Raw genomic sequence first — 25,406 nt, 5'->3', positions numbered from 1 at the left:
TCTGTGTGTGCTCTTTCATGACAGTGTGGTGGAGGTTCTGGAGAAGCATGGTCTGCAGAAGCCCATCTCATACGTGAGGAACAGCCAGAACAGTGAAGAGGAAGCCCACCAACTCATGGTCAAACTGTGTCGCCACACTGGACGCAAGTATGGAAATGCACAAGTGCACTTTCATATGCTCAAAATGTCCTTCAAGATTCCGTTAATCCCGAGTATTTCCATGTTAATGTGTTGACAGGAACCCTCCAGTGAGTGAGACGGTGTGGAGAGGGCTGCTGCAGGACCTGCTGGACATGCAGCAGAACGTCTACACATGTCTGAAACCAGAGACATGTCACCAGGTACCGCAACACAGCATAAAACTCATTCCACACTAAATACTCGAATATTAAAAGTGTTAGTTAAAGTGTACTTTTAGTTTAAGGTGTAAAATCTGTCCATATGCACAATTTATTCCTTAAATGACACGTATGGCCCTAAATACACATACAACTGCATGTAACCACCTCCAGAACCTCTGAATGAAGAGTTTAGAATAAATATCTACAAAGCTCCTTATCAAACAAGGTTCAAACTTTTGTTCCCTTAAACACTATCTCTCCCTACATATCACTTTATCTCCGCTCCTCCCTGACTCCTCCAGGTATTTGTGGAATCTCTGCTGTGCTCCAGCCGTGTGGAGAACTTTCGTCTGGCCGGGCAGCTCATGCATTGCTCCAAGGTATATATTGAATATGACTTTCGGCTCCACTTCAGAGCTGCACTCACACTGCCCATCAGGGACGCCACCTTTTAGACCACACCACAATGAATTTTAATGCTTGCAATCTCATTGATGTCTTGATTTTGAATTAATGCTTCCAGGTCAGCCAAGATGTTCCTGTCAGCTTGTCATTCCGGGGGAAAGGTTATGCTCTGAAGGTGGCCTATGACAACAGTGTGGAATTAGTGTTGGCTGCTGCCAGAGAATACTTCAACTCCTCCACAACGCTGACAGACCCCTGCATGGACCTGGCCAGGTGAGGAATGAAATGAGGATGAGTGTTTCCATTGCTTTTCAGGAGTAGTTTTATGCCTAGTGTGCATTATTACAAGGGGCTATTTCAGATTTAGAACATGACTGTAGATTTAATTTGGCAAAGATAAGTTAAGAAATTCAGTACTTTATTGTACATGATATCATACAATGCAGAAGTGTTTGTGTGTAATCTGAAACCTTGCTTGTTGTGAACTTTGGGAAACACCATTTATTTCTGTGTGGGATGGATGTATGTTTTTGTGTTGTTATTGCTAGTGGCTGCTTTTATATCTCCTACATACTATTATGCTACTAATATGACGTTTATAACAAGTATTTGTTATAAACGTCATATTAAGTAAACGTGTGTGTGTGTTTGTGTGTGCGTGCGTGTGTGTCGCTGGTTTCAAATAGCAGAGGGTTGCGGCGGGTGTCTAACCTTACCGTCTGTTCCTAGTGGGGAAGTGGGACAGTAATTGGGTCGTCATTCATTTATAGTAACTAACACATGGGCCGTCCCTCCCCACACTTGGACAGCATCGTCCATTGTACCACTGTGTGTATTTTCTGCTGCGAATTTGAGATATGACACAGAAAAGTAGTTTTTGAGCATATGCCTGTCCCTTTGAAATGAATAGTCCTTACTGATTGGTGGCCTTCATCCTAGAGATTAAAACAAACCGCTCCACAGACACATTTTATCCCGTGTATGAAATATATCAATGACACACATGTTATCGTAAATGTGTTGTTCCCACAGAACTGCACTTGACTTTGTCCTGTGAATGGATGCTAAGCAAAATTTTACACAAGGACCAAATGGCTGGGGATCCCCTCTTACTATACCAAAGTGATCTCAGAGCATCACTCAGGGGAGACAGGAAAGTGGCACACTCACATAGAGAGACTGATGCTCATGGAAACACAAAAGAAAGAGACAAGCAGGGAAGTGGAACGTACTTCAAAATCTAAAAAACTCAAATTTTAATTGGAATCCAAAATGACAAAATGGTTTACATACGTTGTTTTGTAAACATAATTAACATAGTGGATTATATAGTCACTCGAGAGCCAGCTACAACCCTCAGGAGTTGGTGGAGACCAAAGCTAATTTCACTTAGATTCAACTACAATTATATAATGTTGAACAGTGTCTACTGGATGTAAAACTGTTTGTTAGCATGTTTCCCCGATTAAGTTTAAAAAATAAAATTATGCCGAAGTATAGTTTTCGGTTACGTGTGCTTCCTCCTAAAGGCCAAAAGTCAAACAATGCAGGCTCATAAGATTCTTAAAAAGTTAAAAGTTCAGTTTTTCCATTTGATATAAAATAGAATCAACTTTAATCAATCAATCAGTCAATGTTAAAAGTAATATTCTTATTGTTGCTTTATAATCATAATATATCAAAAAAGATAATGATAATAAGAATAAGGTTTATTCTTTTTGATGATGTTTATTTTGATGCTTTGGCTTTAAGATGGTCCCAAGGAGTTTGTCCTACATACCCGTTATTATCAGAACCAGACAAAGATCAATACGTCTGCACCTCATTCATATTCATATTAGTATATGCAGTAACACTTGATATCGTCTGATTCTATTAAATCTGTTCTTGCTTTTCAACTAGACTCCCACTTCCCTGTGCTTTAATCTCCAGGCTGGTTCCAGTAAACTTGCTGTCAGTCCTGTTCTAGATAGATGAAATGTTTTGGAAATGTCTCGGGTGTAACACTTTGGAACTCGCAGGGACTCTGGTGACAGAAATGCACAGATCTCAACAGTCATTATGCAGAAAAAAAAAGCCTAAAAGGAATGATTTGTTTTCTCGCTGGTCGTCTCTCTGGTATTTGAGAAAGCTCATCTTGCGAGACCTTGAGTAGCTAGAGAGCTGGAGCGGAAATGAAATAGAGATGAAGAAAGCAAAAGAAGAGAAAAATTAGAGGGGGATTGCGTCAGTTCGCTGCTGCTCGATGTGCTGGTGCACGGCTTGGTCGGGTGTCGCGTTGTTTCACAAATGTGTGTTCAGCGTACAAGATTTATCTGCAGATTACAGCGCAGGGAGTAGGGGTGCTGAGGGTGATACAGCATTATTATTATATTATATAAAAATCGTACATGTTATCCTGCATTTAATGACTTCATTATACAGCGTTCCTCTCTACACGCTCAACTCTGCCTGACTTCCAGCATCCGTGGTGTGTTCAAACTGACACTTGAGTTTGTTTGTTTTTTTCTTTGAAACATGGTCTCCACACACGCGCCTGCACACACTTCACAGCACGAGTACATAATCAACACTCTCATTCGCTCATCCACAGCCCTTGCCTCTCCTGTCATTTGCCAGGACAACAGGAGAAACCTCTTGTTCCTGGCAAGAACACCGAAACTCAAAGAGTGGGAAGCTGCGCGCTGAGTGCTTTGCCGAGCGCAAGGAGTCACGCTGTTTTTTAAGATGTACCGTTTGGGTTTCTCTTATTACACCGATAAGGACTCTACTCCAACATTAGCCGTTTTGGTTTCGCTCGCTGCGACGATCCGTGTACGTTTTCTCCTCGAATAAACATCCGAAGGTCGATCCCCTCTTCTCTGCTCCACTGATGCTGACGTCTTTAAGCCGTCGATTTATGTGGGATTTAGGTTATTTAAAAATGAATCATTAAACATTTTGTCCCCCACTTCTCGGCATCTACTCTATATTTTGGTTTGCTGTGTAATTGTGATGAAAAAACAAGAAAATGTGTGCACTTGCATTTAAAAAGAGGCACACTCGCTTTCACACACACACACACACACACACACACACACACACACACACACACACACACACACACACACACACACACACACACACACACACACACACACACACACAGTTAGTGTCCTGTTACATATGCTAAGTGATGTGCCACATAAGCCTATTAAGGGTACTGAGTGTGGATTGTGTTGCAAGAGAAACCTCCCCTGTCGCAGATCTGTCGAATTAGTCCAGACTTTGTAAATAAATCCATGCGAGTCTTTGGAGAATGTTTCTGATCACAATATTGAAATGTCACAAACTTCGCCCAAATTAAAGTTAACACCACTTTTCGCTATAACTTTGAACATGTTTACCAAAATGAGCAAAACTCATTAGTCCTTCGTTCTGAGTTTGTCATCCAGTCGGCTCAGTTGCTCTTTCTTTGCAGACATTTTCTGCAGCACTATCAAATGAAATGTACTTGACGAGTTTTAAGTGCTACTGTCACTCCTGTTTGGACCGAATTCCTCTCATGTAGAAAACAGTTTATGATTTTAGAAGCTTTTGGTTTCACTTTTCTGATAATTACTTGCACTAAGGACGTTATGGTTTCATCAGAGTTTGTTAGTTTGCAGGATTACTCTAAAACTACTGAATCAATTTGCATGAAATTTTGAAGAGGAAGGAGGAACCCGGCAGATCCAGATAAATGGGCAGAACTTGGACATTTTTTTTCAATTTCTTTGTCAACATAGTCCGCAGTAGGCTCACTTTGTGGAAAATGCACTTTCTACCTCCCCAAGGAGGTTTCCTTATCACCCCTGTTTGTTTTTGGATGGTCTGTTTACCTCAAAACTGAATGGATGGACCTTGTATAGGTCAGGAAAATATTCCCTCACGTTTTAAGGCAGATTTTTTTATCACTTTCTTTAACATTGCAAGGATGCTTTTCAGCATTTGTCCAATGCTAATAACCCAAGGAATAATAATGGAACTTGATCAAGCTTATTTACGGGTCTGATTCCTAGAAATGTGTAGAATGTGGTGCAGCTTGATTGAATTTAAGGGGATTATAGGGCCTAAGCGGATAGATGCACTTTACCAGTGTCATTCTAGTTCACACTGGCAGATTTATTGATGACAAGATTAAACTGCACTCGTATCTTTCCATTTAATAAATCTAGATCCAGCAAGAATACCTCACACTATAGCTCTTGTTCATATTAAACAGTTATGAAGGACACATACATTAGTGAGCTGTAGAGCTGCTGGTAGGTGGATTCTGTTAAACTTACAGCTAAGGTAGGTTGACCGGGTGTTAGCTCCAGTTTTTTAATACAAAAATAGGTAAAAAAGGTAATCTGACTTCTTTCTCCAGGGACAGATGAGTCTAACTTAATGAAAATTGTCTGTTTGCTGCTTCAACTGGTTTGCCGTGTTTTTCAGGGCGTGTCTCCAGCTGATCTCAGACAGTCCTCCGGCTGTCCAGGAGGAGCTGGACCTCATCAGCGCCCTCGGCCAACTGGAGGACTTCAATGTGAACATCCTCCCACTGCAAGGTAGAGAGAAAACACCTGTGTGTGTCTGGGAGGAAGTAAAGTAGAACATTTTATCAATCAAACACAAATATGCAGTTGGGTGAATCAGTCATTCGAGTGTTTTTAAATCAACTTTAATACTTCCCTCACCCATCCAGCTTGTCTCTCTCTCTGCCGTCAGCTCCTCCAACCCTCCATATGTCACTTCTTCTCACTACTATATCTAAATATATGGTTATTTATGGATCAACTGTTGAGCAAACAACATCTGCCTTATGGCCTAATTAGGATTGAAGTGTTTGGTCTCTGCGTGTGTGCTCTCTCCCACACACACACAGACACGCACACACCCATATACCAACAAACACAGACACACACACACCTCCACATCTCTCTCTCTTTTTTTTTTACACATTTTCAGCTCCATCTGTAAACCTGACAGATCAGTATTCCCCTTCACGCTCGTTCCTTCTCTCTTTTCTGGCTCCACATTGGTACCCGACCGGCATGGCTCTCTGTTGAAAGGAAACTGTGGAGCCAGAATGAAGTGGCGCGGCCCCCTCACCGCCTCACCTCTGAACCGAGGTTTTGTTTGCCCCCGAGGCCCCGTCCCCATCTTTGCCCTCATCAAACTGAGCTGCCAGCATTAAACCCCTGTGACAAAAAGAGCCATAAACTGTCATCCCTCTCTCTCTGTCTCTCTCTCTTCTCCTTTTTGTCCTTTCTATCTTTGCGTCATTTATCCCTTAGTGTTTTTTCCAGATCCTTTTTTGCCCCCTAACCCTCGTTCCCTTTTCTCCTAGCTCCTTGCTCTCCACTCTCCAATTCGTACTTTTCTAGGTTGTATCAGTGATTATTTTCTAAAGCCTGTTTCCAGTACCCCGGACCAGAGTGTCTCTACAGCTCTGCATTGCTCTTGTACACTTGAATATTAATTTTCCTGACCCAGGGACACATGCACTCATACTTAATACACACACAAGAAAATACACCTTATTTTTCTCCTCTTTCCACAAAAGTAAAAGCCCCATCCTTTATGCAGGGTTTGTACACTCTCAGATAAATACTAACAACTATCAAGTGAAAAGATTTGAGCGCAGGTAATCCATTTTAGGCCGTCTCCTGCCGCTCTCCTACCGAGCCTAAGGCGAAGCTTCATAGACACCACCCTCCCTAGAATTCCCTCCAGGCCTCGCCCAAAGTGACGCTGAGCCATAAAGATCCTCAGCGGGGGTTTCAGAGAAGCACCGAGACCTGTAGAGGCACTAAACAGGCCAGGTTTCAGTGCAAGCTTAGAAAAATATGGAAATTGAAAGTTTAAAACCTGTCTAAAAAAATCACTTTTTTCCACATCCTGAGGATTGAGAAGAACCAGTATGCTCCCAAGTATTCTCCAAATCAAATGCCTACACTTCAGTTATAATCAAAGAGAAAGCTCTGAATTTCAAACACCCAAGAACTATGTTCTGGCCTAGAATATTAACAGTAAACACTTAATGAGTTGCACAACTCAAACTAATGCAGTCTAATGCAGCAGACAACCTTCATGGAGGTTACAATATCAGTTCATCCCAAGGTTTTGGTTTTAATTAATGATCTTAAAAGTGAGATGGACAAACTATTAGGACCATCTCTCAGAATAGTGCAACACAGATCAACAGCACTACAAAGTGCAGCCTTCAAAACGAGCATGAGGCTGAATAAGCGCCTCTCTAAAGCAGCTTATATTATAATTTAATATTATAATAAACAATAAGGTGAAATTAATGGCAGAACTGTTGTGTTTTGTCAGGTGGACTGAATACACTGCTAAATGATTGTAACAATTTGTGTGTTGTTGTTGTTGAAGCCACAATAAATTGACTAGTGTATTTCCAGTCTGATTAGCCAAGTATTGCCTTACGATACATTTAGTAAATATATAAACTCATTTTGTAGGTACATACATATGTATCTGTTGGCAAATATTCAAAATGCCAGAATATGTTTATTTGACCATTGTTTTTACATATTTCAGTTTTTATGCACTCTTGTAATATCTGCTTTATATTTCCTCCAGGACTGACGACTACAATTATTTAATGGGGTTAATCTGTTTATTATAGTCTTGTTTTGTCTATAAATATCAGCACAAATTTAAAAATAGCCATCACAGTTCTAGTCCAAGATGTGGACAGAACAATTGATGTAAGATTTATCAGTTAATCTCTGCATATTAAATTTTGTATTATGATTATCATATTTTGACATGCATGTGTATTTTTAGTCTGATTTTCATGGAAATGTTTGTCTCGATTTAAGGGAATGTAGCCAAAATTGTTGTTTTCTCTAATGTTTTTTTAATGATTTTGTTTAAAAAAATCCTCAATATTGGCTTATGTATAATATTGGTCTCATGTACTATACAACATTTAATAATTTTCCTGACTGTTCTTTACTGTACAGTAATTTCCGAAACATGTCTGTCAACTTCCCCCTTCCTTGTCTCCTTCCCAGTGCGCCTGCGATCGAACCGCCTTTCTCTCATGGACGAGTGCATCGCCCACTGCTCCACAGCGTACAAGCAGTCCACAACTCTGCTGAACCTGGCCTCACTTCTCCGAGTGGCAGGTACTTAAAGATTCACACGCAACAAGTCATTTTCCGACACCACTTACCTCATCACATCGTTACAGTCCGTTTCCCTTTTTTTCGACAATTCCATCATGTTAATAATGTGTTTGAGTCATCAGTGATCCAGACGATTCGCTGCTCTGGTGGCAGGTTCACGACAAAGCTCCTGAGATTAAGTGAGAACGAGCGGCTGACGCGAGGTGCAGTGATGTACCCTAACACGCGTGGGCACTGACAGTTCTCACACAAGAGGAGAATTCATCTTCATGAGTAGTGTTTCAGCTCGCAAGCAAAAATCCATACTAAAGCACTTAAGTGACACTCACACACACACACACACACACACACACACACACACACACACACACACACACACACACACACACACACACACACACTAGGAAGGAATGAGCAGATTTCCTTTCTCACTGCACATACCTTGTTTACTCTCGAAACCCATTTTCTGTGCTCAACTCGCTTGTAGTTTTGACTTTCACAGACAGGTTCTGTTTGTACCCAAAGATATGCAGCTTAGATAAAAATGTTGCGAATCAATAGCAGTTAGATACTGTCTTTGCTAAGTTTACTTGACTGTTGTTTCATTCTGTGGTCAAATTTGTTGTAATTTAAGCCTCATTATCCTGTTTTGATCCTGTTGGCTCGTTACAAAATGTGATTTTTGAGACTTTATCCTTGTTGAAAATCCAGACTTTTTGGATTTGTGGCACCTAAAACCCAGGCACCCAATTTTCGCTCTGTTAAGCTCCTGTGATGACCTCAGGTTGCATTAAGAACTGACAGAAAAAAAAGGGCTTTTAGCTCTTACACGGTACCAGACCAGCAAAACTAGAAATCAACACAAATCCAGTATTCAGCAATTTCTACCTCTAATGCCTCTGGCGATCCTCATTTGCTGTGCTTTTAATAAACAGATTCAATGTCTCTAAGCTTTATATTCCTCTCTGGAGGAGTAACCATGATTACAAAATTATTTATGGAGAAATATGTCCAAGTGTAATTTTCAAACTCTTCATTTATTGAAATTGTGTGTTTGTGTGAGCTCTGGTATCTCACACTTGGGATTACTAATTACAGGAGTGTATCACAGCAGGGGGGGGGGGTTAACACAGCAACACATGACCAGATTATGTAAAGAGTAAAAGCATTTCTATATTCTATATTCTAATGAAATTCATCTAGTCCCACCTTTTAAAAACTACCAAAGTAATAAACTGATACCTTAAAGGATAGACCGAGGTTTTGTCCTGTTGCTTCTCATCTCCCAAAGTGACTCCAACATTTCGGTCTGCTTGTTTTAAGTTTCTGCTCTTCAAGAATCTGAGCTCAACTCTTCTGTGTCTCTCTGCTGCTCGGTTGCCTCCCTCTCTCTCCTCTCCTCTCCTCCGTCTCTTAACCCGCAGCTCGCTCTGTCTTCCCTCTCTGAGGCCTGTCACCAGCTAAAGGAAACCTGCTAACTGGCCTTGTGGCATTTCAGTGTCTGTGCCGCTCACATTCAGTCAGCAGGCAGCTCTCGCTGTGTGGTTTCAGAAAAAAGAGGCACGGGGAGATGAGAAGAGGAATAAACAAATTTTTAAATAAATAAATGCGGGGGGGAGGCTTTTGAAGGGCGCATAGCTGCGGGGCTCTGTGGTGCATATTTAATGCAGGTATCAGCAACACACCGGTTGAAAACCCTGAGGATATCGCTCCTGCCTCGGTCTACAGAAAGGCTCCGTAAATTCTCTCAGTCTCATGGGCAATGTGTAAGAAATGACTTGTTTTTGTCTGAATGTGCCAATAATTATTATATTCCAAGTAAAAATTAAATTGTGCTGCCAGGGAAAGGATCCCTGTGATGATCGAGTAAAGGGAGTTAAAGTGAGAGGAACTGGAGGGTTTTTCTATTTGTCGTTTTTCTGACATCGCTCACCTTTTCACCCCTTCCTTTGACGGGTCCATCAACGACAGGTAAAGGTTGCAATTGGATTTCCAAGATGTCTGACTTATATTGGCTTGAGATAAGGGTTGATAAAAGCATTTGCTCTTCACACAACTCCTCTATACTGAGGTCTTAACAGCCTTTGAAGACGTCCCTTCACCGGTCACCCTGAAAATATTTGACCGAAACCTCTTTCTCCCCCCTCGCTGTTAACACTGCATTTCTGTCCGACGCTCACTCTGCACACAAATAGTCACACACTTGCACACACACACAAACGCACACAGAGGTCAATCCATTGCCATCACATTCCTTCATCTCTACTGCCGCTGTTTGATCTTCAGTGTACAGTTTTGTTCTGAAGTCCTTTTTTCTGCCCGAGCCTCTTTTGATCGTCCTGTGCTCTCCTTTTTGTTTATCGAGCTTACACTGCGATCAAAGGTTGTCCGGATTCGCCACGTGAATGTTAACACCACAACCAATTGCATCGACATTAAGATATCAAACTCAGATCTATTCCTCCTTAGCCATGTGAGAGAGAGTGAGAGACAGTGTTTTTTTTTCATTTTAATATTTCATCCTCCCTCTTCGAGATGAACAGACGATGCAATAACCTCATTTATACCAGACGCCGATTAATATGATGTCTCGGCTTGGTTTGTGATGCAGCTAATGCATCTAGGCGTTACAACTTTCAGCTGTGTGTGTGTGCGTGTGTAGTCGTGTGGGGATTTAATAAGATGTTCATTAAGCCAGATGTTGCGCTGTATGTGTAATGCAGGATGATGAGTTTTACCGCGTAAGCTTTGACGTGTTGACATTTCTCAAGATGAAAAATAAAACATTTTAAAAATATACCAACCAATATTTTGTTTGTGTGTTGCATCTCTCAAGCGTCGATGTCTGCTGGAATAAAACAAATCGATGTTATGTGTGCGTGTGTTCAGGAGATGACGAGGCCACGCGAAAAGGCCAAGTGCTGAACCTGCTGGCTGAGCAAGCTCTCCAATGTCTGGACTTCAAGACCTCTTACATCCACTGTCAGGACCTCATGGCTGCAGGTAGGTACCTTAGATGTCGCTGGAAAACGGTGCAGCATCACACAGTCGGCTGTAGACGTGTCACACAAGTGCACTGAGGCTTGTGGAGAACTGATGTGACTTTAACTCTTAGTTGTCCGCTGTTTTTCTCATTTGACTCAGCGATAACATTCCGGGAAGGGAAACGCTGTTTGAAAAGTGATTTGAATTTTTACCGGCAGCCTTTCTCATCTTATGACAGGCTCCAGGGTCAGTGTCATAAAAGTGTTATAATGTTACACACCCTGTTTTGCTGTCTGCTAGCCCTCAGTTCGCTGTGGTGCACAGAGAACTAAGCTGCAGTATCACGACCTTGGTTGATAGAAGTGATCGAGTCAATCAGTTGCCCCAGGCTCCCAGGCCTGTTTTTTTTTTTTAAATGCGTAGTAAATGTCAATGTGCCCTGCTAGAGTCCCTCACTGACAAATCATATAATAACATCCACTCACATTCTGAGTGAGGTCAGCACCGTCAGATGGGAGCCAAACTCAAATCATCAAGATAGTTTTCATTTTATTATTATACTTTAGCAATTAGATAGTCATTCGTTATCACCAACAAATGGGTAATTGGAAATTGGGTTGGGTCGGGTGCAGTCAAGTTGGTTGGGCTATAGCCTAATCAACATGGTGATTTTGTGCGTGCGTGTGTGTGTGTGCGTGTGTGTGTGTATTTTGTTTTTAAGAATAATTTGGGAAATGTGCTGATTCACTGGCCAGAGTTGGATGATATTTTTGATAACACAACTGTACTTTATGTTTGAGGCAACTGTCAGAGATGGTTTATGGGTTTATGGCCTACATCTAAAGCTCTGTAATTTGTACAGAGTGTTGCATATTAAGCCTGTGTGTTAAATCCTTACAGAGCCTGAAAAATAACAGAAACTCCATTAGTCACAGAGGCCACTTAAACCAATGTTATAGCCAAAACTGACTATTTATTTGGATAAAACTAACATGATAATTCATATTAATTATTTTAAGTTTTGGCTTCCTCATTCACAACTAAGCTGGTGGAACCTCAGGCCCTAACGTGGTGGTTAATGCAGACATGAGATGGTATTTATCCTTTTATCTTTATCTTGGCAACAAATCCAATGAGTTAATTCCTCATAATGTTCAAACCTGCTTATTTAATCTAACTCCCAGTCCTCTAATAATCTGAAAGACAATCCTCCCAAACGGTTATAAGCATTGAATTAGAAGTCAATGTCTTTATTAGGCCCAGTTTACAGGTCAAAGGTGAAATGTCAGTGGCACTAAATAAATGGTTTTAATAATAAGGTTAAAGTGCTAATTGGACATTTAAAAAAAAAAATCTCTCAATTAAACCTGCTTTCCTCCCCTATTGTAAATAATGTCAACAGCATAAAGTAATTCAGTTGATACCATAACTGATCGGAATGACTGTCAAGAGATTAAGCTTAACGAGAAAAATGAATTAGTGAACGTATTTTATTTATTTATAAATCTCAATATTCCTTGTGAAAACTGCATCAAATCCATCATATTCATCAGGATATCAAGATTCAAGATATTGATTCCCAACTGAAGCCACATTATCTCAGTCACACATTGGTGGGGGTCCCAGATTTGTAGCCCTATTTGTTAACCTTTCCCCTCCCATGAGAGCACCTTTATTGCAGATTTTTATTGGGATTCAAACCTATTAACACACACTAATAGATAACAGTCCCTGAAATGTGCCTCGTAAATGGTGAAATAACCTAAAAACTGAAAAGAAAATGATTAAAAAAAACAACACTTGATCTGTCCTTTTGTCTGCGCCCTCACCAAATTTAAATAGGATTTTTCTTGAAGGCTTTATCCCATCCTTCCCCTAAGGGTGAAAACATAGCCTCCGTAGAAGAGGTAATGACAAAGATAAACTGAGAAAGTATAAGACAGAGAACAAATGTCACTGGGTATATTTAACTGGAATCAAGATCAAAATCCCAAATTTAATAAAGATTATCTGACTGCCACAAAGGTGTGTCTTCATATGGTAATATAGTTATAACTCACGAGGAAGTTTGAGTGTGTATTTGTTCTTTGATATTTCTTTCAAGTTGGCTTCTATAATGGTTTCAAACTCATGGAAATTACTCGCTTTGAGTGTCTCACATCCAAGCTCAGTGATTTTTATCTGTTCATGCACTGGAACAATAATAAGGATTTTTATATCCCAGTAATATTCCTACTTCTCCTCTTCCCCTCACACTTTGCCTGAGGGGATTTAGAGTGGTCACCGAGATAATGATATTTTGTCTGACCCGCCGTTTCATGTGACGCCACGAGTAAAAACAAAATGAAGGTGAAAGAAATTTCAGATCTTCAGAGTCTTCCCGCCGCACGGAGGGAGACTGTGCAGATGAGGAAGGTGTAACGGAGAAAGGGAAGGTGTAATCAGATAAGCGCCGGTGTTCTCTGTCTGGGAACACTGTGGGAGTAATTGAATCTGTTTGTCAGAATGAAGTCGGGCCGCCGTCCTGGTTTTTGACTGTGATGAAGCTGGAACAAATGTAGCAATGTTATTACAGCCCGTCGGACTGATATTTCCCTTCAATGTGAAACTTGCAGGCTTAAATGGGTAATAATATCTCAAGGGCTTGGAAGGTTAAACCTTATTATGCTGTAATATCGCAGCGTTTTTTTTCCTCTGCATGTTTTGGATTTCATACAGAATGGGTGTGTTCTCTCACTTGGGTGTCTTAATGTGTCATCGGGTCTCAGGCTTCTCTGATGAGATCCAGAGATTGAAGGACACTGATTAGACTGAAAACGGCCTTTGTTCCGCTGCATTAAATTATCTGTCTGTGTGTGAAGAGAGTTAATGTGTGTGTTTATATATCTTATATATATATTTTACCTTATTTGACCTCTTGTTTCCAATCCTTTCTCACAGCCTGATATGTTCATCTTTTATTGCGGCTGCTGTTTCTTCACTTCACCTTTCCTCACCGTCTCGTTTGTGTCCATGTGATCCTCCTCCAGGTTACAGTCCAGCCTGGGACGTGTGCAGTCTGCTCGGTCAGTGCGAGGGATACTCGGAGCTGGAGGCTCGGCAGGAGCTTTTAGCCTTCTCTCTCACCCACTGTCCCCCAGACAACATCCACGGCCTCCTGGCTGCCTCTAGTGACCTGCAAACTCAGGTTAGTCTCTGCTGTACCCTCTGTACCGGCTTTGACAAATGTGCATCTAAATGGATCAAAACTGATTCTTCTATTCATTCACCCATGTGCAGGATTCACACAACACATGAGGAACTGGGGGGGGTCAACACTGGATGGGGGAAATGGTCACAGAGCCAGGAAGTGGTGATGTGAAAAGATAGGGAGAGGTTAGAGACCCATAATATAAAACAGGGAACTACTCCAAAATAGCAGTGTAAATCAGATGCGCAGGGCTTTATAATGCCATGACACAGAATTTTAAGACTCTGGAAAGTTGTCACTGTGGTAATTATTTTTTCATTTGTCATGAAAAGTATCTAAAAAGCTAAAGAAGGGTTCGCAGCTCCATTTGGGCAACAGGTGCGTAGGAGAGGAGCGAGTAGATAAAAAGCTGCAAAAAGACTTTCCAACTTGCAATCAGTGATTTATAATGCTGTGACGTTTCGGTACTCGACCTTCATCAGGCAATTAAAGCAATCTACCATCTTTAACATGCAGTCCAAAACACTGATTTGTATCTATTAAACCCAAATTTTGATGATGGTTTGTTAGTGAAACAATTTATCTTTGGTTCACAGCTTTTTCTGTGTCCAATTTCCCTCAAAATACCATGGAACAGAGCATCTCAGGTCGTGGCTGAGAGAAGCAATTCACTATAGCAATATAGGGAAAGAAACGGCAGGTGGGTGGACAAATTAAACCATTTTGTTTACATGAGGAACCCGGAGAATAACACATCATACCGCTGAAGAAAGACAATAACATGAGTTTTTAATAAGAGGCTAGTATCAAGTATTTTACGCTGATCTAAGATGACCATGAATTGTTGTTTACTTTCTCAGGTGCTGCGAGATGATTTATCAGTGCCACAAAACACATGGAATTTTTTTTTTTTCAAACTAAACATACTGGGGTATTTGCCTTATTAGGTTTCTAAAAACTATTCAACAAAAACAGAGCGACTGAGAAGGGAACATCACTGTTCTGTGGAACGTCTCACTTGTGACTATGAATGTGAATTCATGCTGAGTCATGCTCTGGTGTAAAGGGTCACAAGCTGAGAAGTTTGGTAACTTTTCCTTTTAAAGAGTGGAGGATGAGTTTTTAGTGTATTTTCTCATTCTCTGCCTGCCCAGGGAATTATTTTAAATTAAACGATGAAAACTTCTGCTTGTTGCCTTTTAGTTAAACCGATTGTAACCCCATCAAGAGTTTTCCCAAAACAGATTAATTGGGTGTGTAACAAAAATAACAAATCCCGTCTCTTGTTCTCCCGTCTTCCTCCGTCTTTCTGTTCCGCAGGTTTTGTGCCAGGCAGTTAACTATCAAATGGAGCCTGTTATGAGTGAGAGTGGACGAGAGGCTGATGAGGCAGACTCTGTGAAGGTTTGTGTATTTTAAATTTCCAATATATGTTGTTGTTTTTTTCTGCATTGATGAGCATTCCGCACGTCTGCTCTTTCTCTGAAGGACTTTCCACTATTCCTGCGAGGACGTGTTTCTGTCCTTTCATTGTGTTCGTGTGTGTGTGTGTTTTCCTATGGCTCCATATTTGATGAGGTGTAAATCTAGTGTTAAGGTTGCTCAGCTCTCTTGCTTTATTTATGCCTCCCCCTTCTCCTCCCCTTCAGCACTGCCAGCTTTATGATGCCTTTAGTGGCTGTTAATGTTTCATGACTTGCATTGCATCCCCTTTGTGTGTGGACGGCTTCTCATTTGCAGCTGACTGTTGTCATTATATTGTTGTATTGATTTCCCTAATCCTCACTTGTATATACTTAAGCCCTCTAGATACGTGTGTGTGTGCACTCATGAGGTGTGTTTATTTATCTGTGCTTTCGTGTGTGTCTTTTTTTCTTTACAAATGTCTTCACCGTTATGCGTGTTTGGGTTCCCTTCATTCCCTGACCCGAGTCCCCCTCCAAATAAACTATTGATGAAAGGCACTAAACGATTTGGCTCTCGCCCACTGACCCTCTAAATGTGGTTTTAAAAATTCTTTTCAATTGTGCCGTATCCAACACACCATGGAAATTAGTGATGTGTTCACAAAAACACATTTGAATGTCTTCACAGCCCAGTGCACCATTCATTTGTTAATTTATTTATTTTAAAGGTCATGCAAGGAGTCTATTTGGGTAAGCGGGATCTTTATGGGTCCATTATTGGTTTTCAGTTGAGAATTGATGAACTATTTCTGCAGCTATTAACTTTGTCCTGCTTTGTGTTACAGGAAGAATTTTTTGGTGTATTGGTCTGTTTCCTTTGGCTTATCTATCCTTGACTCTTTGGGGGTCATTGCAAATTTTTAATTTATTCCAGACGCTTGACTTTTCCACAGCTTCCAAAGTAACATGTTACTCCCAGTGTCAGTGCTGGTAATGTGTCTGCTAGCAGCATGTAATGCATAAAACTATCACCAAGCATAAATGTCCTTGCGTGAGAATATTATGACTAACCTAAATTTCCTAATACGGTTAGGGTTGGCCATTTGTATTTTTTGTGGCTATGCATTTATAATAATGAAATTAAAAAAAACACACACGCAGACTAAGAACTCAAATACTGATTTGGACATTGATTACCATGGCAACAGCTGAAGCTTTGATCTTTCAAAGTGTTTGGGTCCGCCTGCAGGCCTTCACCCATCCACAGTGATGTGAATAAACTGCATGAAATAGAACATAAATCGGGGGCGAATTTTGACACACCAGACTATTCACATTAGGCGTGAAACAATATGATGAATACATTGTAAGGATTAAAAAAACAGCCTCGGGAAAAGAAAGATGGAAGGTGCAGCCTATATAAACAAAGAAATGAGAACTTTGAGAGTTTCACTGCTTCAGGATGTATTTCAAAATGTCCATCAGACTATGTGGCTGAAGCAGCTGGAACCAAGATCATAGCTTTTTCTATTTGATGAAGGTTGTGTGTTGATTTATTTTCCTCCACAGGAGTTGTGTCGCCTGTTGCTTGATCCTCACTTCAAGTCGGCTACATCATATAATTTTAAAGAGAAAAATTACTGTCAACAATGGCTTGTATTTACAAATATGTTCAATAAATCGACAAATAAACTTTATATGAGACTGGAAGGAGGAGGCGGTTGATCTTCTACTACTGCTGCTTCAAAATGTGACTTTGTCAACAACACTTACTGGTTAGATGTGTCCATGTTGGAAACGACAACTTAGAAAAAAAAGACCAAAATCCAACTAAAGAACAACTATAGTAAAAACATCATAAAATGTTTGCGTAATCTGTACAAAATCAGTAGAATTAGTCCATGGAAAATACAAATAAGTGACAAAATATACCCTGGCATTTATTTTTATGAACATTTGACGTTCTGTTGTCAGGTTGTGGTATTGTTGGCCAATCTATTCATTTCCCCTTGTTTCTCCAGATGCCATTATGTATGCTAAGCTAACTGTCTGCTGGCTTATGTATGCAGACATATAAATAAGAAGTATTGGCGTCTTTGTCAAAGTCTAAACAATAAATGACACAATTTAAGCTTTAAGAAACAAGGAGTAACATGTTCAAGGTGTTTAGGTCATTGAGGAAAATCACAGACCTCCTTTGTGTAATGGATTTGTTCTATTCTTCCTGAGAGGTGCATTTTGTAACTTCACTATGAAGCACAAAAACAAAGTGAAATACAAATAGAGCCCCAGCACATTTTGAAGTGCTCCTTTCAAGTGCTTAAGAAAAAGCAGAACAAAACCATGTCTAATACCATGCTGAAACTGCTTTGGTCTACTGTAACATTACAGATGTAGTGCTCACATGTTTCCTCTGATGGTGTTTGTCATTCGCAAAAGTGTTCCTTTAACGCTAATTCAAGAGTAAGTCAAGTTGTAAAGACATCTCTGTTGCCTTCTACTGCAGAGACACCAGACAGACATATTAGATTAACATATTCCCCTCCTCTGTCACCTGCCTTGCCCCAGGCTTCTTCTCCATCTCTGGGAACGCCTGTTGGGACCGCGGGGGACCTGCTGCACCGGACTACAGCCAAGACCATGAAAGTGCTGACCACTACAGGACTGACCACGAAGGCTGTGCTGACCGCAGTGAGCGACCACCGCTGGTGGAAAGAATCAATCAACTACCTGCGACCTCTGCAAGTAAGAACACTTTCACTGGTGTCTTCTTAATTTACATGACCACAAGCTGATTTCCACATCAGGGACAGTACACTTCCCAGAGTGAACTAATTAAGTAACGTGTGGGTTTATATGCCTCTGGGATTTTGTGTTGTTGTATTGAAATAAGTGTGTTTGTGAATGCATCTGTTGTAAAAAGGCATAATCATGCCTATTGGCCTCCTGGCTGCACAGTGTTTGTGTGGGTGCATGAAAGACACTTCTCTATCTGCCTGCTTCCCAAGGCCGGGCGATATGACTTCAACTCAATATCATGACCATTTCAAACTTTCAAACTCCGATTACGATTAATGAACGATTGTTTTACCCCCACCCCCAAGGTTCATGATCTGACAAAAGTGTCTCATAAACTCAAGCGTAAATCAAACAAACCCAAAGTAAACTTCAGCCCTGTATGTGTCCCAATAACTTCTGATTGGTGATGGTGAAAATGAACATACTTGAAACCCGACAGCTTGTGGATACATGCATTGGGGAAAGTATTAACCAAATTAATGAGTAAGATTAAGTCGGTTTCGATATATTTTCGGTTAATTGCCCTGCCCTGCTGCGTCCCATCCCTCTCACACTCCTCCTCACAGACTTCATATGCTTTATCCAAAAACAACCAATCAAGAGCTCATCTCTTGCATAATTGATCGGCCCGCCTGCTGGATACCTGATTGTTGCCGGCGGCTGGACCGGTTCCGTGGTTGCCGTGGCGGGGAGAGATTATCTCTGGTCTCGACATCCCTTTGTGAATCTGTATTGGGTGGGGGGGTGGGGTCGTGGTCACAGGTTTCGAAAAGGAAAGAGAAAAACGGAGAGGATGTCAGCTGTGGGACAGAGAGAGATGGCAGGGCTCTGGGGCACGTTGTGAAAGTTTAATGATGTTCTGATGGCTCCTCAGGGTCACGGCTCGGGGGCCACCAGTCAGGAAGGGGCGCGTGAGAACTCGAACCTGGAGCATCAAGGCTGTAGCCCCTTTTATCAGGAGCTCATCGAGGACCCCTATGCAGACCTGGTGAGTAGCTCGTGGCTCATTATTGCCTCTTCATTTTATTTCTCTTGTCCTTTTTTTCCCCTCCTTTTCTTTTTATCTACCTCAGTCTACCTTCTCGAATTAAAGCGAAAAATGCCTGAGTAGCTTTATGACTCAAGGCATTTAATTGGATTTTTTTTCACCCGCCTATGACTTATAGATTCCTTCAAAAAACAGTGCTGAGACCAAATGAATATTGATTTCAGTAAGTAATTCTAACGCCAAAAGCAATCTGGAACAGTGCTTTCCAAGAAAAGAAGAGTAAACGTGGGCGTGACGGTATGATAGTGAGGAAAATTTGAAATGTGGTTAGAGGTATAAAGCGCCAAACGGAAGGAAGGATGTTAACCGAGGGAGTAGAAAGGAACAAAAGTAAGAAAAGGAGTAGTTTGACCTTTATGCCTAGAAAACGGTCGCCCTGGGCTCTGACTGGGCTTTTTACTCAGAGGCACAAATCATGTAGATAGCTAAAAGAATGGACGCGAGGGGAAACAGAAAAGGCCGATACATCTCTTCTCATGACATTTTAATAGGCCTCTTCGAATCCTTTCCTCTGCTCCATCTCCAGCGATCATCCATCTTGCATCACCCATCCACCAATAATGGCTCCCTACGTCCGTCTGACTATGAGCCGGCTGATCAATGGGGTTGTTTTTTTTTCACCTTAACAGTTTCAATGAAGGAAGTGGGGCCGGGGTGGGGGGAGGGTGGGAAGGGCCTGATTGAGAGAGAGGAAGAGAGACAAATGCAACAAGACGGAGAGGAGGATGGAGCGAGAGCGGTTGAGATTGACAGGAAACATTCTGTGTTAAAGTGATAGCTCTGAGGCACCGCGAGATCTCAAACGTCATCGTTCACCTCTCCGACACTTGAAAGATTACTTGCTCGACACGAATCCTTTTAAAGGAATCATAAAAGGCCTTATGTTGAGAAGTATTACTCTGCTCTGAGGCTCATTTGTTTACTCAGTCGCTCATCCGTCCGACTCCCTGAGTTCTAAGATGCTCTGTCACCTTAATCACATCTTCCTGTGTCATTTTCTGATCTGCTCTTCTCTACTGTGGGGACGCGTGCCCTTTATGTGCCGTGCATCATTTGCTCTGCTCAAATGTTTTCCCCTGTAGAGTCAAGATGTGTACTCGTCCTACAAAGACCTGCCCCAGGAAAACTTTGCAGAGGTTTTGTTGAGAACTGGGAAACTGGCCGAGGCCAAAACTGAAGGAAAAACCCTGTTTCCTGCTACAGAGGGTAAGCAGATACGGCCTAGACACACACACACACTTAGTTAAGGCACTCCCTACCCTATCCTTTACCATCACAAGATCATGTATAACTCTAACATAAACCTTTCACCTTAAATTCTAACCCCAACTGCTCGTGCCAGTGCCCCTGTAGCACTCATTTAGTCTAAGCCCAGTGTTTAACCCACACTGGGCCTTAAAAGCAAGTCTTATACCTCAAACAGCCCTTTGACAAAGTGATGACCAGACATAATGTCCTCACGCAGTAAATGCACGCTCTTCTTGATGGAAGAGAAAGTATACGGTTATTCTGGTAAGATTAAAGGGTAATTTATAAGATACCTATATATCTAGAAGAAACGGAGCAGTACCAACTTTACATGTTCTTACTGAAGCAGTCTTGAGACTGTTGTGTGATAGAAAATAAAACTGATCTTAGGATTAGGGTTAGGGTCTGATCTCCTCATCTCCCCTCCTCTCTTCTCCTCTCTTTTCCTCTCCTCTCCTCCATCCGGGGAGCCCCTCTATGTGCTGGACTTGTCGGGAAGAATAGCCTCATACTGATGTATTAATGTATCCCCACGTATCCCCCGGCAACAGTAAATAATGACACCGTCACCGCACCAGAGAGATAGCATCAAGTCAAAACATCAAGGCCACGTTGCGTGATGGATCACAGCAGCTGGCCAAAATCAATGGCACTACAAAAATAAAGCGCAAACGTGTGTGTGTGTACGTGGACACTGAAGAATGCAACCTATACACTTTGACCATGGACTGCTTCTGCATAGATATATACACACACACACACACGCATACATAAACATGTTCACACGCCCATTTGTTCCACCAGATCCAAGCTCTCTTTCTCACTTTCCGCGCCGCCGTCTTTCAAAAGAATATCTCTCGCCTTAAAAGTCACCTTCCCCTCGGAGCGGCCGCGGAGTGCGACGTGTCGAGAAAGGGAAAAGCCCGTCCAGACGGCACTGCGTCCGATAACAACCTTCGATTAATGACTCCTCTATAGGCCCGCCACGCCGTCCGTCCTCCGAAACCGACTGGGAGATGGCCTTTAAAAAAAAATAAAAAAAATAAATACATTGATTTTTCACCTGTCCCAGATAAGGTGGAGGTAATTAATGATGACACGAGTGAAAGGTAGCTCAATGGGATTGAGCAGAGTAAAGTGCAGACACAAGGACTCGGTGGAAGGAAACAAACACACACACACACACACATACACACACACACACACACACACACACACACACACACACACACACACACACACACACACACACACACACACACACACACACACACACACACACACACACACACACACTCTTGCACACACAAGTACAACATGGAGCTGCTGCCATTGGTCACGGGTTGACCAGGCCGTAATCAGTTGTTTTTCACGCTGGCTGCACAGGTGAAGTGGTAACAAGTCACTGTCTCACCGTTCTGCTAACAATGTGCCAGATTTAGCTGACACAGGAGCAGGATACACACACACTCACACACACACACACACACCGACACGCACACACTTACACACACAGACTCATGCACCCACTCCTTTCTCTCTCTCTCTCTGTTTTCCTCCTCGTCTCTCACCCACTAGCAGAAATACTATATGCTTCTAAGTCAGGGTTATCTATTTTGTGTGTTTGTCTGTGTGCATGAGTGTGTGTGTGTGCGCGCATGGGTGTGTGTGTGCGCGCATGGGTGTGTGTGTGTTTACCCCTCAGGTGATTCCTGTCCTGATGGTATCAGTAGCTTTAGAGAGGCGTGTAATCAGCTCATTCTGAGGTGTAGCTCATTGAAACCCGGGAGGTAAGAGAGAAGGGGGAGAGTGTGGGCACTCCGCTTAAGAGAGCTGTTACACTTCTTTAAACTGGTGCATCACCCCCCCGCTACATGTACACATTAAATCTCCACAGTATAAATATCAGGTATCAGCTCTGCGTTTGCAAATGTGCACAAACTTGTGCATTTTGTTCTGCAGTGTACATGTCTCTGCCTTTGCCCCCGCCTCAGTCTCTCTCCCAGTGTCCATGCTCTACTTTCCTCTGTCTGTTCTATTTTATCTCAAGCTCTTATCCCCAACACAGGCTTTTGTTCTCCTTGGGTCTGGGACTACAAAGTGATTCAGTCTGCCGCGGCTCCTCTCTTCTCTCTCCCACTGCTTTCTCAGAGCGACTGAGTGAGTTAGCGAGTGATTAAAGATGGGAGTCTGTGTGTTTACAGCGTTTGGGGTTTCGTCCACGTCTTCAGTCATATCAGTACGAGTGGGATTGTGTGTGTGTGTGTGTCCTTATGTGTGATTGTCGGGCCCTGAGGCCACAAGTTTGGGATAGAAATCTGTCCCTGTGCCCAAACTCCAAATCCCATCAGCCCTACAGGCATCACAATAACAGTGGCTGTGTCCCAGTTCAATACTGTACACAGATCTTAAACAAGAATTGAGAATACTGCTACATTTGAAAAAAAAGGTGAAGAGATCGAACAACTTTTGATTTGTAAATTAGCGCTGCTGGTGAACACTGTCATCCCACAATGCAATGCACAAAATAATTGGCGGCGCTGCTCACAGCTGCAGAGCATTACAAGTAATTGCAGATGGTGATAACGCAGCTTGAGAAAATGTTTGGATGTTTGAAAAAACCTCTTTATTCTCGTCGGGAGCTTTAATTGGCGGTGGCATTTCAAATGTTGCCATTCATTCATGTCCGCTGGCGCAATTTTTGCATAATTTGCTGTCAGTACAAAACGACTGAGTACATTAATGTATCACTTGCTAGCTGCAAAGTTGTTTATCATGTCTGTAATTGTATAGTTGGACAAAATAGTCACAGCTTTAATTTCAATAAAAAACTTTCTTTAAGAGCTTTGATGACCATCACATGGCAGATAGAGTCTGCTCGATCGTCATGGAGATGGAACTATTAGCGACAGTAACCATTTTCAGTCGTGACTAATCTACTATTTATCCTCTTGATTAATCAATGGATTGTTTAGTTTATTAAAGATCAGTGATATATAGAATTTGGAGGAAAACTCATGATATTCCTATTTGACATTGTGGAACAGTTTCGTGTGTGTGATTCAAAAGGTCTGTAGTGTTATGAGTTCAACCTATAATTCTGGAACAAAAAGCTTTTAAATGGACAGTCAAGTCGTTAGATGAGTGAATTGTTTCTACTATTTCAAAGGTTCAGAATAAACTGAAAATCAGAATCAGTTTCTTTCTTTCTGTCTGTGGCTCTCATACAACACGCTACATTCAATATATCTAAACTTCGAATACAGGTGACCAGCGCTCTGTAGGAGCAACGGCTCATCAACGTGAGTAACGTTGACAATCAGGACAACAAACTTTTGAATTCACAGGTAAACAGCTCTTTGTGCGGTGGGGGTTCAGCTCCAGGATTCTGTGGACTGAGTCCTAAAGCAAAGCTCAATCACTGCAGGTCACTTGATAGTTTCAGAAAAGAAGCTGCAACCAGCCTCACCAGAGGCCAAGCAGCGCAAAGCATTCCAAACAGACAGGTGTAGAGTGACTACACACACGTGCACAATTACATAGAATACTCTCCACACATCGAATGCATTATGGAACTGGGACACAGCAGTGATTTGTCAGAGGGAGCCTTCAGTTAGAAACAACTTATTCCCAGCGCGATGCCCTCGGCCAGATCACTGAATTAAACAGACAAGTGAAAACCTATATACAGACTATGGTGAAAACCCGCGAAACACGGATCCTATGTGATTCCTATAATCAAACTCTGCTTCCCGTCTTTGCTGTCGATAGATATGCGCGAGCTAATTTGGCATTCAGGGGACTCGACTTTAAAGTGCACTTAGATGAAGTTTGGACTCATCTGGAGAGCACTTATTACAAGTAGGCATGTGCTTACTCTTTGAATAATAAATGCCTCTCTGTGCAAGAAACCATACACATGTGCATGCAGACCAAAAACACACACCAGTCACCAGTCAGTGCTTGTACACAACATATGCAAACACAGTCAACACAGACATGCACACAATAGCCCAGAGACAATATGAAAAGTCTTAACTTTGTCCCCCCCCCCCCGACTTTTCTTCTCATCTCCCGCTATTTTTACCTCAAACTCTTCTCTTTTGTCTGGCCCGCAGAGAGGTGTATTCTGACGAGCTTTGTCGTCTGTATTCAACAAACATGGGACGAGAGTCATCCAAAAGAGGAGGGGAGGGAGAGGGGGTGGTGGCTGTTATTCCTCATTGCTTTAGTTAAAGTCTTTTCTTCTCCCTCTCTCTCTCTTTTTCTGTCTCTCCATCTCTCTCCGCCATCCTTTTCCAGTGCTGCTGCAGCTGGCCAATGATGCATTTCCCAGGGACATGATGCTGGCTCTGTCCTACTTACTGGCCCTGCCTCAGGTAGGTGGACACACACGCACACACACACAAACACACGCACACGCACACAGACGCGCACACACACACACACGGGAAATAAACTATATTGTAGTGAGATTCCTACAAATGGATGTGAATTAATATCTTCTTTTGATCTTTTTAGATTCTAGATTTGCTATTTTGTTTGAGTTTGTTTGTTCAGTCGCACTTAAACGTCCCTGAAATGTTATTAGTCACAGGATATGTGTCATATTCCAATTAGCAGCATGTGTCTCTCAGTTCAGTCAACACACATGCTTTAACCATGCCCACCTCATATTGTGTTGCTCCTGGACGCCACTTCTAGTCAGATGTCAAAATAAAAGTCTAACACTCTGGTGGCTACAAAAGTAACAGGCACAAGACAAAAATATACCAACTAGAAACAGCAGGAGATTGATTCTTGCTGCATCACCAGTGAAAGTAA

The 25,406-nt window shown here is 41.9% G+C and overlaps 1 protein-coding gene across 1 annotated transcript in view; it reads left to right on the top strand.

The window, feature by feature from the left end:
* The window catches only part of nbas (NBAS subunit of NRZ tethering complex), a 150,702-nt gene that overhangs the window by 53,195 nt on the left and 72,101 nt on the right, over positions 1 to 25,406 (top strand). The window contains exons 28-40 of the mRNA XM_061092083.1: positions 25 to 147; positions 239 to 341; positions 644 to 721; positions 865 to 1,019; positions 5,205 to 5,317; positions 7,793 to 7,906; positions 10,796 to 10,909; positions 13,921 to 14,078; positions 15,402 to 15,485; positions 18,056 to 18,232; positions 19,161 to 19,274; positions 20,417 to 20,540; positions 24,885 to 24,961. Coding sequence (XP_060948066.1) covers positions 25 to 147; positions 239 to 341; positions 644 to 721; positions 865 to 1,019; positions 5,205 to 5,317; positions 7,793 to 7,906; positions 10,796 to 10,909; positions 13,921 to 14,078; positions 15,402 to 15,485; positions 18,056 to 18,232; positions 19,161 to 19,274; positions 20,417 to 20,540; positions 24,885 to 24,961 — 1,534 coding nt within the window. The remainder of the gene's footprint in view (positions 1 to 24; positions 148 to 238; positions 342 to 643; positions 722 to 864; positions 1,020 to 5,204; positions 5,318 to 7,792; positions 7,907 to 10,795; positions 10,910 to 13,920; positions 14,079 to 15,401; positions 15,486 to 18,055; positions 18,233 to 19,160; positions 19,275 to 20,416; positions 20,541 to 24,884; positions 24,962 to 25,406) is intronic.

This window comes from Limanda limanda, chromosome 18 (assembly GCF_963576545.1).
Source record: "Limanda limanda chromosome 18, fLimLim1.1, whole genome shotgun sequence".
Classification (NCBI taxonomy): Eukaryota; Metazoa; Chordata; class Actinopteri; order Pleuronectiformes; family Pleuronectidae; genus Limanda; species Limanda limanda.
The sequence above is the reverse complement of the archived record's forward strand: the minus strand, read 5'-3'. Positions and strand labels throughout refer to the sequence as shown.